Consider the following 13,750-nt stretch of genomic DNA (forward strand, 5'->3'; position numbering starts at 1 on the left):
AATAATTTCCTATTTGACTATATTTTAATTACTTTAATTAAATAAATGAGTTTATAAATTAATAAATTATATACAGAAATAATAACATAAATTGGACAGGCACTGTTGCATGTGCTGGTGCTGTATATGCAATTTTGGCGCACAGTGTACCTGCACTAAGTGCAAAAACTCTTGTGTGACAACAGCAATTACAATTACACATGGCACCGTGTGGCATATGGGGACAGTGTGTGGTCGCAGTGGTTGTTGTTGCAACTACTACTACTACCACTGTTATTGTTGTTGTTATTGCTATTGCAGCTGTGCGGTTGTAGTTGTTATTAAGCTAGCAGAAAAGCCAAAACAACGACGACAACGACGACAAATATTAACATGTTATTACGTTTTAAGTGCTAAATAACAAAAAAAAAAAAAATATACAAAAGAAAAAGCACAGTTTACTTAATTGGAATTTAATTGAATATGTCAGATGCAACAACAATAACAGCAATAATAATCTGCCGCCAAACTGTTGGCAGTTTGCGGCTGCTTTTCAGCAGGCACTGTTTGCCATATGAAAAGGATATTCGTTTGTGGGGTTAAACAGCAAGGATATGCAAAAACCAAAAACAAAAAAAAAAACTTTGCATTTAAATGATTGTTTGACCGGGCAGAAGGTCACGCCGTGTGGCATTTGTCATTTGCTCGCACTAATAATGACGTCAGCAACATGCTACAGAGCGTGTAATTTATGCAGAGTTCGGCCATAGCTGCGGGTGTGGTCCATAAGTGTTGTGTATGTGCATATATTTTGGCATTGACAACATCGACAGCAGCAGCAGCAGCAACAACAGCAGCAGCAACAACAGCGGCAGCAACAACAGCGGCAGCAACAACTGCGACAGCAGCAACAGCAATGGCAACGCCAACAGCATAAAGATTAATGACCATGCGGCATTTTTTTCTCAGCCTCCTGCTGCTGCTGTTGTTGTTGTTGTAATGGTTGCTGTTGTTGCCGCTGTTATCGTAACATAGGCTTTTATTATGCTTGGGTTTTTTTTTTTGGGGTTGTGGACATGTTTTTCTTGTTCTCCATTTGCCGTTGCTGCTGTTTCTTGTCTCGCAATTTCGTAAATATTGTTGGCACTTTGTCTTAATTGCTTAAAAATTACTGACATGGAAAATGAACTTGGCAGCGTTGTGGCAGTGGCATGGGGCAGAGTTGCTTGCAACAAAGGAGTACTCTGGCTGTCGTTGCCTGTTGGCTGCTTGCCTGTCAACGACTCGGCTTTGGCTCGTAACGACAAATACTTGCAAATATTATTATTGTAGTCGAATTTCAGCAAAACTATTTATCATGCGGGTGGCAGAGAACAGACCCAGGAGCTCCAGGAGCAAGGACCGTTTGACAAACTTAATTTATTAATGTACAGCCAACGGATCTGGCATTGCCTTTGCCCTCAACTCAACCTCCATTTCAGTAGCTTTAACTGCGACAACAATAAGAACAGGCAGCAAATGGGCCTCTTGCTTAAAAGCACATTAATTTTCATTCCGTTTGGTGATAAGTAAAAGCAAGCTTTGAATTCTATTTTAAATATCAAGTGACAACTAGCAATCACTTTGTAAAGTGTGTGTTTGCATGTTGTTTCGTTGCCCCTCAAGCAATGTAATTGTTTCAACAAAATTGGACAGCATAATGTAGACTTTAAGAGACCCAAAACAAGACACACTTGGACTGACACACAATGAGGTGCCACTCAGGCGAATCAGGACTGTCATGCTGCTCATTTGCATACTTTTGAGTGGGTTCCGTCCATCCCCATCATAATACGCCACTCATTTTGGCGTCCGGCTGACAGGCAAATATCCAATACCAATAAAAATACGAGTAGCAAGAGCAATAGCAATACTGTGTTGGCTATTTGAACTGAATGCTGATTGATATGCAATACAAAATCGAAGCATCACTTTGGCTTTGTTTATTGACAGGCAATTTGGGCCCAGCCAGCATTTCAATTTGCCCATTGACAGCCAAATCAGCGTTCGTTCTCGAGTCATAAAAGTCCAGATGGATGGAAAAGATGCTCCTATTATGCTACCTGCTACATTTATTGACTCGCCTTCAACCCAAAAATTTTGTGCTTTAAAGCAAGAACTTTTATTTAACATTCATGCATTGCATAGTTTGTTTCAAATCGTAATACATTCAAATTATCTTACGATAAAATTATGTTAGGTATGTTGTGTGAAAATTTCAAGGTCGTACGTCAAACGGTTTGGCCTGTACAATGCTTAGTAAATGAATCAGTTGAAGCAATTTAATATATATAGATTTGTATACAATATCTTATTATTTCAAAGTTTTAGGCATGAACTATTATTCAATATACTACTTTGTCTATAATATTAACTTTAAACTTCAATTTTATATTCCAATTTGTCTATATCTAACAATTTTAAAGCTTGAAACAAAAACTCCTAGTTCACATTCTAATTTGTCTATAATATCTAATACCCACAAGCGACATATGTACAACCCGCAGCAAATACATAAATTTTCCACACAAATGCATCAATTAGTGCAAAACTAATTATATTTTCATGGATTCGTTTTAATGAGCTGCAACTATTACACAAATACGCATACGCCTCGTGGTCTGGTTGCCAGTTTCTGCATCATAATTGTAATTGTAATATTTGTATGTGTGTGCGCAAAAGAGTCGAGTAAAAAATAAATATAATTTTATTTGCATTATTTATTATTGGGCTGTTTTGGTCTTCTTGTTTTACTGCTCGGCTGCACTAATTGAAACCGGCCGAATAATTGGCCCCACATTGACCTGCAGATTAGCCAATTATTGTGGGCCTATATTGCCGTTGGCTATTGGCCATGCGGTGGCAATGGCTTGGTCGTTCAATAAAATGAAATTAGCCAGTCAAGTGCAGCGAACGAGCGCTAGCAACGCTTTGTCAATTTCAAATTACATTGCGCATACGACACGTTGTCCTGGGATTAGCACAGGCTCACGACACTTGCCAGCCAATTTTGGGGTGCGCTAAGTGTTCATTAACTTCACAAAATGCTTCTGATGTTGCTGCTGTTATTGCCCTGGAGGCCCATTGCGTTCAGTTGTACATAAACATTACGTATACGCCATGTGAAACCATTGAAAATTGCCCAAATAATGCCAGGCAATGTGCAACGTGCAACGTGCAACTAAGTGCACAACAAAATGCCACAATAATATCAGGCTTTTCTCGCTCCCTTGCAATGTGAAGCCATTGTCGTCAAGTGCAGGTTAAATTAGCTGACTTTGGGATGCTTTTCCTAATGAATATACTCCCCCCTCTGCTCCAGTGCAACTGGCTTTTCATGGCCTGCAAGTGAAATTCATTTGGTTGAGCATTTGTTGTGCTTCACAGCAAATCGATTGATTGATTGAAATGTTTGCTGCAAATTGATTGATGATATGCAGCGAGGCATGCTACATACGCCATACGCTTCAATAACTGAGGATTTTATTTTAAATTGATATAAGCTAAGCTAAGCAAACGTTGCCCAAGGATTTGTCAACCCTAAATGGCTGAGCACATTAAGAGGACACGTTCGTTATACTCGTAAACTGGTCGACAGTTGGTCGCGAAGTCGCAATTTTCGAATGGGTTGCAGGGTATAAGATAACGAGTAAATCAGGCATATCAGTTTGGCAGATGGATTTGCAGTGAAATTTCCTACTCAAATAAATATCAATAACATTTTTTTACAGTTCTATAATTGGCTTACCCCTCTCAGCATTTAATTTGTTTACTTTTTAATAGGATATCTCAATTTACCATTCACATGCCTCAAGTGTTTTTGCTGTATTCTTTTTGCCATGTGTCTTAATGTGCGCTTCGTTTTGTTGCCAAGTGGATTTGTAAAGAGATTTGACATGCTAAAAACTTGATTGATTGATTCGTTTAACTGACACTCACACACATGCAACACCCTTAAATATTGACAGATATTCTCACTCTTCTTTCCATCTCCATCTCCATTCACTTGCTTGCTTGTTTTACACGTCGCTTACAAGTGGATTTTGTAGCTCATTTATCAAATGTGTTGATTTTGGCTAAGCTCATTGCTTTTTTTTTTTTAAATTTATATTTTGCCTTGGCACACCCAGTAAATGTAATTACTTACCGATCGACAGCGATGGCAACCAGGTGCAGTATGGATGCAGTGCAGCAGAGTACATCGCAAGAGGTCCAAATATCGCACAGCTCCGGTCCAAGTATCCAGCCCTGGCTGATCTGTGTGTGTTTAATAGATAAGAGAGAATATTAAGTTACGTTCTGCGTCTCAGAGTGCCAATCAAAAAAGCTATAAAACTTGACGGCTTATTAAAATTGATGCCACGCTTGGGAGAAATTCAAGTCTGACCCGACCCGTTAATGGCATCTAATAACTGTACAAACAAGGCTTGCACCGACACCGCTTCAAAATGGACTCGTCCGGAAATCAGTTGAACAACTGCAGTCATGAAGTGTGCCTGGTTTTGTATCTGTCTCTGGTTTTTAAGCCACGTCGCCTGCAATTTGCAGCCAGTGGTGAAAAGTGATGAAGAAATTGGTCAAGTTCTACGAATTATAAAATTTGTGGACAGGATGACAAGATTTAAGTCCTTTGTCACCATATTTGGAAAGCAGAATCTGGGTAACAGATCTGTAATTGCCAATTCCTTACAACAGCGCATTATGGATACATTTTTTCGTCCGGCAATTATCGCAGGCTCTAAGATTGGTGACTTGAATAGAATCGTCAATGCAGATACTCTAGTGTTGATAATCTTCAACGGTTTACAGGATTCCATCCTTAAGGAGTTGCTGATTTTTCCCGATAATTTAATGTTTGTATTCATATACCAGTCGGAAAAGGAAAAACCACTAAATGCCACTCAGATAACCAAGTTCTTTGGCTGGTGTTTTAAAAGCCGATTTTTTAAATCATTGCTCATCTTCAAACAAGACAATACCTACAAGTCCTGGTCCTATCGTTATGTAACTCATATTATAATACATCAACTGACAGATGACCTTTTAAACAAAATGAATAGAGAAAATTTTCACAAACTTATGAAGATTGAAAACTATCGCTGGCTGGTCACCGTGTACGAGAGGATGCCTGTAGCATATTTGGTAAGAAATTGAGTTGAGAAGATAGGGTAATAGATTTCCTTTCGTTTCTTATTACACTTTCCTTACACTTTATTAAAAAAAAAAAAAAAAATAACAAAGTGTTGAGTAAATAGAGTAATAGATTTTCTTTAGTTTCTCATTTTCACTTTCCTTGGCGAAACATAAACTAAATCACTATATTGGTATAAAATATAAAAATTTATTAAAAAAAAAAAAAAAAAAAAAAAATTGTTTTCATCTTTGCAGTACAATTCAACGGATCACAAAGATCTAAAGATATAGAAAGAGTTGAGAAAGTAGGGAAATTAATTTTCTTTAGTTTCTTATTACACTTTAATTGGCGAAACATAAACTAAATAACTATATTGGTATGAAATGTTAAAATTTATTAAAAAAAAAAAAAAAAAAACATTTTTCATTTTTGCAGTACAATTCAACGGATCAGAAAGATCTAAAGATCTAGAAAGAGTTGAGAAAGTAGGGAAATTAATTTACTTTAGTTTCTTATTACACTTTCCTTACACTTTATTTAAAAAATTAAAATTTTCGTCTTTGCAGTACAATTCAACGGATCAGAAAGATCTAAAGATCTAGAAAAAGTTGAGAATGTAGGTTAATAGATTTTCTTTAGTTTCTTATCCTTATCATTGTAGAAAAATAAACAAAATCCCCATATTGTTATAAAATGTAAAAATGTATTACAATAAAAAAAAAAAAAAAATTACTCTTTCCATCCTTATAGTACAATTCAACGGATCAGAAAGATCTAACCGATGGCCACGTTAGCTTGGGAGGTATAAATGGACATTTGTTAACGACATTTCTGCGCTTTGTCAATGGAAAAATGGATATTCTTGCATTTGCGAATCACAGTGATCTTCAATTGAACGGAAAACGTGTTGCGGGCAATCGTAGAATTGATATTGGTGCAAATCTGGTACGGAATCAAAGTATAGCATTATACAGCGGTACGGTGAAAATGTCGAGAACATGTCTAGTGGTGCCATCGTCAGATCGATTGCCATTGTACGAATATTATAACAAATCGTTTAAGGGATCTTCACGTATGTTTATAGTGTTTGTATACTTTGCAAATGTTGTGATTAGACGCTTGGCAAATCCACGCCTGTCACTTGGTGCGATACTCTACATGAGCATAAGGATTACATGTACTCAGGAAATTACCAATAGAGCATTTCGTCGTCTGCGTTTGCCTGTCAAGTTTATGCAGCTGTCAACGTCTATATTTAATCTCATGTTTGGTAGCATCATCAGCGGTACCTTGATTACAGCATTTACTCTTGGCTATTATCAACAGGAGATTGAGGATGTGCAATCCTTTTTGGACAGTGGCCTACGGATTATGATCAATGACTATGAGCACATGCGCATTATTCAAGATAATGAATTGCCACGAATTCTAGCGGATCGTTTACTTTTTGTGGATAAGGAAACACAAGAGAGGCATTTCTTGGGCCTAAACAGAAGTTATGCCTATATTGCGGATATAGATAATTTTATGCATCTTGACCACATTCAAAAGCGATTGAGTCGTCCAAAACTGCGATTGGCTTCCAGACAACTATGCACCGTTTTTCACAATCTCAGGATTCAAGTGCGTCCGGATTTACCCGCAGTATTTGTACTGAACAGTTTTGTGGCAATCGTTCATGAGTCAGGCCTTATACGAAAATGGATATCAATGACATTTTTCCATGCCCAGCAGATTGGTTTGGTGACCCAGGCGCCATATGAGCCATCCGAAATATTCCCTTTGCCCTTGATGTATTTGAAGAAAACTTTTATTGGATGTTTTGTGTTCATGTTCATTGGTCTAGTCGCCTTTGTGTTGGAATTCGCATATGCTTATTGCAGCAGGCAAAGGACTCGACTGCAGAGTGATAGGATCAATCACCATGTGGCTTAATTAAATTTTTAATCAAAAAAAAAAATACTTTTATATTTAATATCATTATCAAAAGTTTTATGTCACCACAGAGCACTACAATAAATCTATCACTGCTTGAGCACGAAAACCAAATTTTAACTTAAATCTTTTTTAAATTTGTATGTTCTTTTTTATTTATATTTTGGGAAAATTGTATTCACTGTATTGACTACAAATCTTTTGGGCATACTTTCGTTTTTTAATAAGTTCAATTATCATCTGTACTAAAAGTTGATTTTCGACCGCTTGTTCCTATGACAGCTATATGATATAGGCAACCGATCTTTATCAAATTTGGTCAGGATAAATAAAATCTACTTAAATGCATATTCTATGAGTTTGGTTAACATATCTCAAAAAACAAAAAACTTTTTCATACTATAACTAGATTTTCGATTGAGCGTCTCTATGGCAGCTATACGATATGGTGGTCCGATTTGAACCAATTTTGGGCAGGATGTATAATACCAGCCCAGCTGTATATTGTGTCAGATTTGTTAAGATATCTCAAAAAACCAAAAAGTTTTTCATACTAAAACTTAATTTTCTATCGTTCCTATGGCAGCTTTATTATATAGTGGTGTTGGAGACTCCAACTTGGAGTGTCTAGTACTTCAGAGTTCAGAAACTTAATTTTCTATCGTTCCTATGGCAGCTTTATTATATAGTGGTGTTGGAGACTCCAACTTGGAGTGTCTAGTACTTCAGAGTGAAGATTATACAAAACTATGCAATACTTTTAGCTTAAAGCATTAAACACTTTGGGAATACTTTGCATCTGCAACTTATTTCGAATACTTGTTTACAAATACAATATACAAATCGTAATTTATTTAACAATATTGTGTACTCACCTCATAGACAGCTCCCAGGGGCATCACGAGACAGGCAACAAATAGATCAGCAACGGCCAGAGAGGCGACCAGATAGTTTGCAACATTCTGTAGATTTCGCTCCAATATAATGGCGGCTATCACAAAAACATTGCCTGCAAATGGAGTAAGAAGAAAAGGGGTTGAGAAAAGAGGTTGTGAAAGGAGAAATGGCAATGACAGCTGAGGCGAATTGTTGCCGCTGCTGTACGGCCTAATTGCGAAAATTGACTTGAGCGAAAAGTTTGCAATTCAATTAAGTACGAGTCGAATGCGAGCGCAGCTGCCAAGTAAAAGCATTGAAAATGAAATGAGAATGAGAATGAAAATGAAAACGAGACGCAACCGCAGTGAACAGATAAAGTTTTGTAAATTACGAAAGTTGAATGTGTAAGTGTGTGTGTGTGCGTGTGTGTGTGTGTGTGTGAGAGATACTAAATGAAATGGGAATCTTATTAAACTTGGCTCTTGCGGTTTTTGTTGTCGTTGCAACATTTGCAGTCACCTACTGTAACCAAATATCAATGCAGCTGCAGCTGCAGCACAGCCTCCCTTGCCACATTGTGTTGCACTTGAGTGGCCCCAGACAAAGTTCACAAAAGCCAAAATAAACGACATGAGCTAATCGCGCTGTCGTAAACTTTGCCAAGCCCGTCGACGCGTCGCAACGTCTGTCGTTTTGGTGGGCGACAAATTGACAGCGGGAGCGTGCAGCTGTGCAGCACTCAGTGGCGCCACCTTTGATGTCTGTGAGTGCCAGTGTTGCAACAGTGTCACAACTACTTGTGGCACACTTGAAGGTGCAAAAAAGAAATGCCAGCTTGTAAAAGTTGAGCCCAAGTGCAAGACATGCAATTTGCGGCATTGAATTTGCTGTCTGCAGCGACGACACAACCCTTCACACACACACACAAGCACACACACACACACACACCTACATCTACAAGTAGACTCAGCTGTATGTGAGAAGCAGCAACAAAGGAATACACCTGCAATTAGACACTTCAGTGTCAAAGTGAAGGCAAACTGACAAGCTGTCTGTCCCACAACTGTTTGTATTTCAGCTTAACTCAGTTTTTTGTTGTTGTTCCATTGACGAAGATATCGCAGAAAGTTGTCATGAAAAAATAATCATATAAGACCGAGAAAAACTACTATAATTTTGTGCAGCTGCGAGTAAATTGCATTTAAATGAATTGAAAATTGTTTTGTGTTTTGAATAACAAATAAAAAATATAATAACAATTATAGCAAATGCATTGATAACATTAATTATAAACTACACACACATATTTGTTATTTAATTGCAAATTATTCAGATTACAAAACAAATAATAAATAGAAGAGCTTCAAACTACACACATTATAATTTATTATTTTATTGCAAATTATTCAGATTACTAAACAAATGAACAAATAATAAATAGAAGATCTTTCATTCTCTGCTAATGTGCTCTCTGGAATTTGTTAAACAGTTCTCTTTTAAATACTAACGAGCTTGTTTCTCATTCAACAAACTGTTATTATTGAAGCCGTGTGCAAATACATGACTAAAGAGAGAGGGAGAGGGAGTGGGAGAGGGAGTGGGAGAAAGAGAGTGGACTTTGCCAAGTTTTCACTATTCGTTGCTCTTTTAAAGTTGGCATTAAAACTCATTAGCATTTCCTTTTATATGCTAAATGCTAAATGTTGGCACTCAAAACAGGACGGCTTTCAAAGCAAATGCAACCACTGCGAAGTTCAAAAGTGAAGAAAAACGAAATGAAAATGGCAACAGATATGAGAAATGAAATGAGAAACGAGGACGCAAAACAAACTAAACTAAACAGGAAAAGCAAAATAAAATAAATTACACGAAACAAAAATAAACGCAAATTAAATGAAAATCAAAATGAATACTAAATGAGTGCAAAAAACAAGGCACGCATGTGAATGCCAAATAGCAAATGCAAAATGGCGACTGCTGCCATTTAAAAAAAAAAAAAAATGTAGCACTCTTTTGAGCATTCCTTTTTGGCATGATTTTTCTCATTTTACTGTTTAGCTCTTGACTTTAGCGTTGTGTTTTAAATGTAACAAAATGAAATGAAATGAAATCTACTTAAATTAATGAAATCAATTTCAGTCGCTGAAGCTCTTTTACTTTTGCTTTCGCTTCCATTTTATGGCAAATAAATGTTTTGCCGTTTTACAATCTGGCCGTAAAGTTCTGCTCATGGTAATTTTTTTGGAGTACAAATTTCGTTGGATTCGCGTGTCTTGAAACTGTGATTGATTGATTGATTGTCTGTCAATTTTAATGCGGCGTATCTTCCGCCTTTTTTTTTTTGTATTTATTTGGTCTGCCTAGAAAAATGCTGTGCATAGCCGTAACATCTTCTGTTTGCCAAGCGGATTTATGGCTAAATGCGTGTAATGAATGTTGCCAACAACAATGGCAATGACATTGAGCCGCCTTATTAATAATGAGCAGTCGAGTGCTGCTGCTGAGCTAAGTCTATGTATAATAACAACAATAATAAATAATATAAAATGGCCCCAGCATCATAAATATCAGTTACGCGTATTTTATTATCTGCAACTCAACCAAAATGCTGAACGGGCGCAAAATCGCCACCCAATGAAATCCGCAAACCAGATGCCCAACTCCCTGCCTCCCTCAACTGTATCCCCTCTCTGACTGCTCTTGTCATTCGGTTTGCCTTATTGAATTGTTTGCCGTATTCCCCAGCGAAATGGCGCGTCGGATTTGTTGGCACGCGCGTGCCTGAGACTGACTGTCAAGGAATTTATTGGCGGGAGAGGGAGGGAGAGCAAAATAGCAGCGAACAAATAATTATGTCTATTAGAGTGGGTCAAATTGTGTGGAGTAAGTAAAATGCACCAAGCGGTTATCAAAATCGAAAACTACGATGAATTTTAAGAAGAATTGCCCAAGAAACCATGGGTCTAAAATTAATAAGGAACTTTAATTTTTTAAGCTGAATTTCTACGTGTATTTTATGTCTGTATGCAAACATTTGTTCCAACAATTCAAAAACTACTGCATACTTTTAAGGGCTTGTATTTATTTAGTCAAATTAAAACTATGCTATTACTGCCGTTCTACTTGCCCGATCCAAATAATTTTAATTTCTAAATTCATTAAAAATCAGGCTCTATTTGGTTTTTTTTCTTTTTTTTTCTGGTAAGTTTGTATGTAAGTATGTATCAGAAGTGTTCTACAATTCTCTAACAGCGCCAAAGCAACCCAAAAGCAATTGTTAAGGTTCCTGTAAACAACCAAGCATTGCTTTTAAATTTCAAAAAAATTGTTGAGAGATTTCACAAAATGAAATAACTATTGAATTTAACTAAATTAATTTTTAATTTGAATAGAAAATGCATAAAATCGATTTATTTTTAATGTTGAAAATTATATAAAATATTTCTCAACCTAAAAATGTTGTTGAAACTGTAAGAAAGCCGATTTATTTGACTTTGAAAATATGTTCGAATAAACTAAAATTCTGACATAGAACACCGACATTTCGAACGGTTGTTTTTAAAAGCAATTCTCTTCCAAAACTCTAGAGATTTCAGGAACACACCTGTATAACTTCTCTGTAAAAAGTGATATTGATTTTAGACCCATGGTTTCTTGGGCAATTTTTCTTAGAATTCATCGTAGATTACGATTATCATAACCGCTTGATGCATATTTTTTACTCCATACAAATTGAGCCACCCTAATGTCTATGTTTAGGCAACAGCTTTGACTTTGGCTTTGGCTTTGGCTTTGCCTGTCTATGCCAACACACAACCAACTCAAGCGACTGTCGCTGTCTGTTTTGGCCTAATGAGCTTTCCATGTACCGCATCCGTTTGCCGACTTACCAATTATGGTGACGAGTATCATCAGGCCGAGCAGCACCGATGTGACCGCCATGCGCAGCAGCTGCGTGAAGTCATCCTCGTCCACTTTGCTGGCCGTCACATTGGCTGTCGCGCTGGCATTCATCAGCTGCCCGCTGCCATTCACCAAATCACCGAAAATACTCAGGCCCGTATCATTTGCCTCCATCAGCAGCGTATCGTTCAACAGCATGGCGCCAAGGCCGACGGCCACATTGGTATAATTATTGTCCGACACAGAGGTGGTGGTTACAGCCACACCATCCACATCGATCAGTTCGATAGCACCTGTGGCAAGTGCCCGATGTGCGGCCTTTGCGGTAATTCGGGCTGCTGCAGCAGCGACCGAGGCACTTGCCGCTGCCGCTGCAAGCGCAGCTGTGGCAAGTGGTGAGCTCGGTGAGCTGCTGTCCAAGGAGGTGGCAACAGCGTTTGTGCTCCGAAAATCTTTATCTCCGCCATCATTATAGTAGTGATTGTTGTTGTTATCGTCCTCCTGCTCATCATCATCGTCGTCATCATCGTCCGGCCGTGGTTCGGCTATCAGAAATGCATTGTCATTCATGCTATTGGCTATGTAGATGTAATCCAGCGCATCTGCAAGAAAATAAATATCTTAATTTAATAACTAGCTGCTGAATATCTCCCAGCTGGTTACAATTTAATTCACGTTTGCAACACTTATATAAGACAAGTTATTTGAAGCCAATAATTTAATTTTCGAATCAATAATAAAATAAATTGAATGTAAAATTAACACGAAATGGTAAAGTTGAACTTAAAGCAGTGTTTTCCAAAATTAGGCTGTATTATACTTATTCCTATCTCATGTGATAGGAAAGTTTATTTTGGATCAAAGTGCTTTAAAGTCTAACTAAATATGGGATCTTGCTGCTATTTAATTTGAATTGAGCACACTAGTACATATTTTTCTTAAAAATTTAAGAAATTATTTAATTCATTTAATGAGTTTAATTATTCTCCTAATTCAAAACAAAATTTGTTAAGATTTCTTTCAAGTAAAATATAATACAAAAATTTCAATACTTGAATTTAATTATATATATTTTTGTTATAATTTTAATTAAGAACAGTTGTATTTACTCTGCGTTTATAAAACATTTTATTAAGCTTTTAATTAAATACTTTATGGTAAAGATATCTTGCCAGCATAAGCTCATAAAATAACTAACTGCTGGGTATCTTTTAGTACAGCAAATTCCCATTTATCGAATAATTATTATATAATTAGTTAGTTACCAATTGTAATAAGAAAATTCATGTTTTTAATGAATTGAATTAATTTTATAAGTTAGTAAAAAATAGTCAAGATTTCTGCCAAGTAAAAGTTAAAAACAAATAACTCAAAAATCATCACGCTCCAATTTGTTTTAAAATTTTAATTAAGATTTATAAAAGTGTTGGCAAAGTTTTTACTAAACTTATTTAATCTTGTAATTACAGAAATTTTAAATGCAATTTCAATGCGAAATTAAAATATCACTTTCAAGTCGTAAATTTCTTTGAAAATACTTTCGCCGAGTGCGGTGAGTCAATTTAGACTTAACTTTTGTTGCACTCGACACTTACCATTAAAGTTAGTCTCTCTAGCCATTTTGTTGCTGTTGTTGAGAGAAGTGAGGGGTTAGGTAGCACGCTTAATTGCAGCCGCACCGGAAATGAGGCGAGTGAGCGTAGACGGAAACGGAAGCGCGACTATGCGACTATGCAATGGCAATGGCAATGTCCTGGCAGAGGTGAGATGGAGCTACTCAGACAACGTCTCTGTCGTCGGTACATGGTGACACACACACACAAGCTCTCACATATATATACATACATACACCACTGACAGGATGTATTCTCTTAACGAGCT

The 13,750-nt window shown here is 36.9% G+C and overlaps 1 protein-coding gene across 1 annotated transcript in view; it reads right to left on the minus strand.

Annotated features, from left to right (window-relative positions):
- LOC117783365 (5-hydroxytryptamine receptor 2A) overlaps positions 1 to 13,489 on the minus strand; it is a 39,363-nt gene extending 25,874 nt beyond the window's left edge. Inside the window, exons 1-4 of the mRNA XM_034620743.1 lie at positions 13,465 to 13,489; positions 11,857 to 12,471; positions 7,963 to 8,096; positions 4,166 to 4,275 (exon numbers count right to left, since the gene is read on the minus strand). Coding sequence (XP_034476634.1) covers positions 4,166 to 4,275; positions 7,963 to 8,096; positions 11,857 to 12,471; positions 13,465 to 13,489 — 884 coding nt within the window. The remainder of the gene's footprint in view (positions 1 to 4,165; positions 4,276 to 7,962; positions 8,097 to 11,856; positions 12,472 to 13,464) is intronic.
- Positions 13,490 to 13,750: the final 261 nt, after the last annotated feature.

The sequence above is a fragment of the Drosophila innubila genome, assembly GCF_004354385.1.
Source record: "Drosophila innubila isolate TH190305 chromosome 2R unlocalized genomic scaffold, UK_Dinn_1.0 1_C_2R, whole genome shotgun sequence".
Taxonomy (NCBI): Eukaryota; Metazoa; Arthropoda; class Insecta; order Diptera; family Drosophilidae; genus Drosophila; species Drosophila innubila.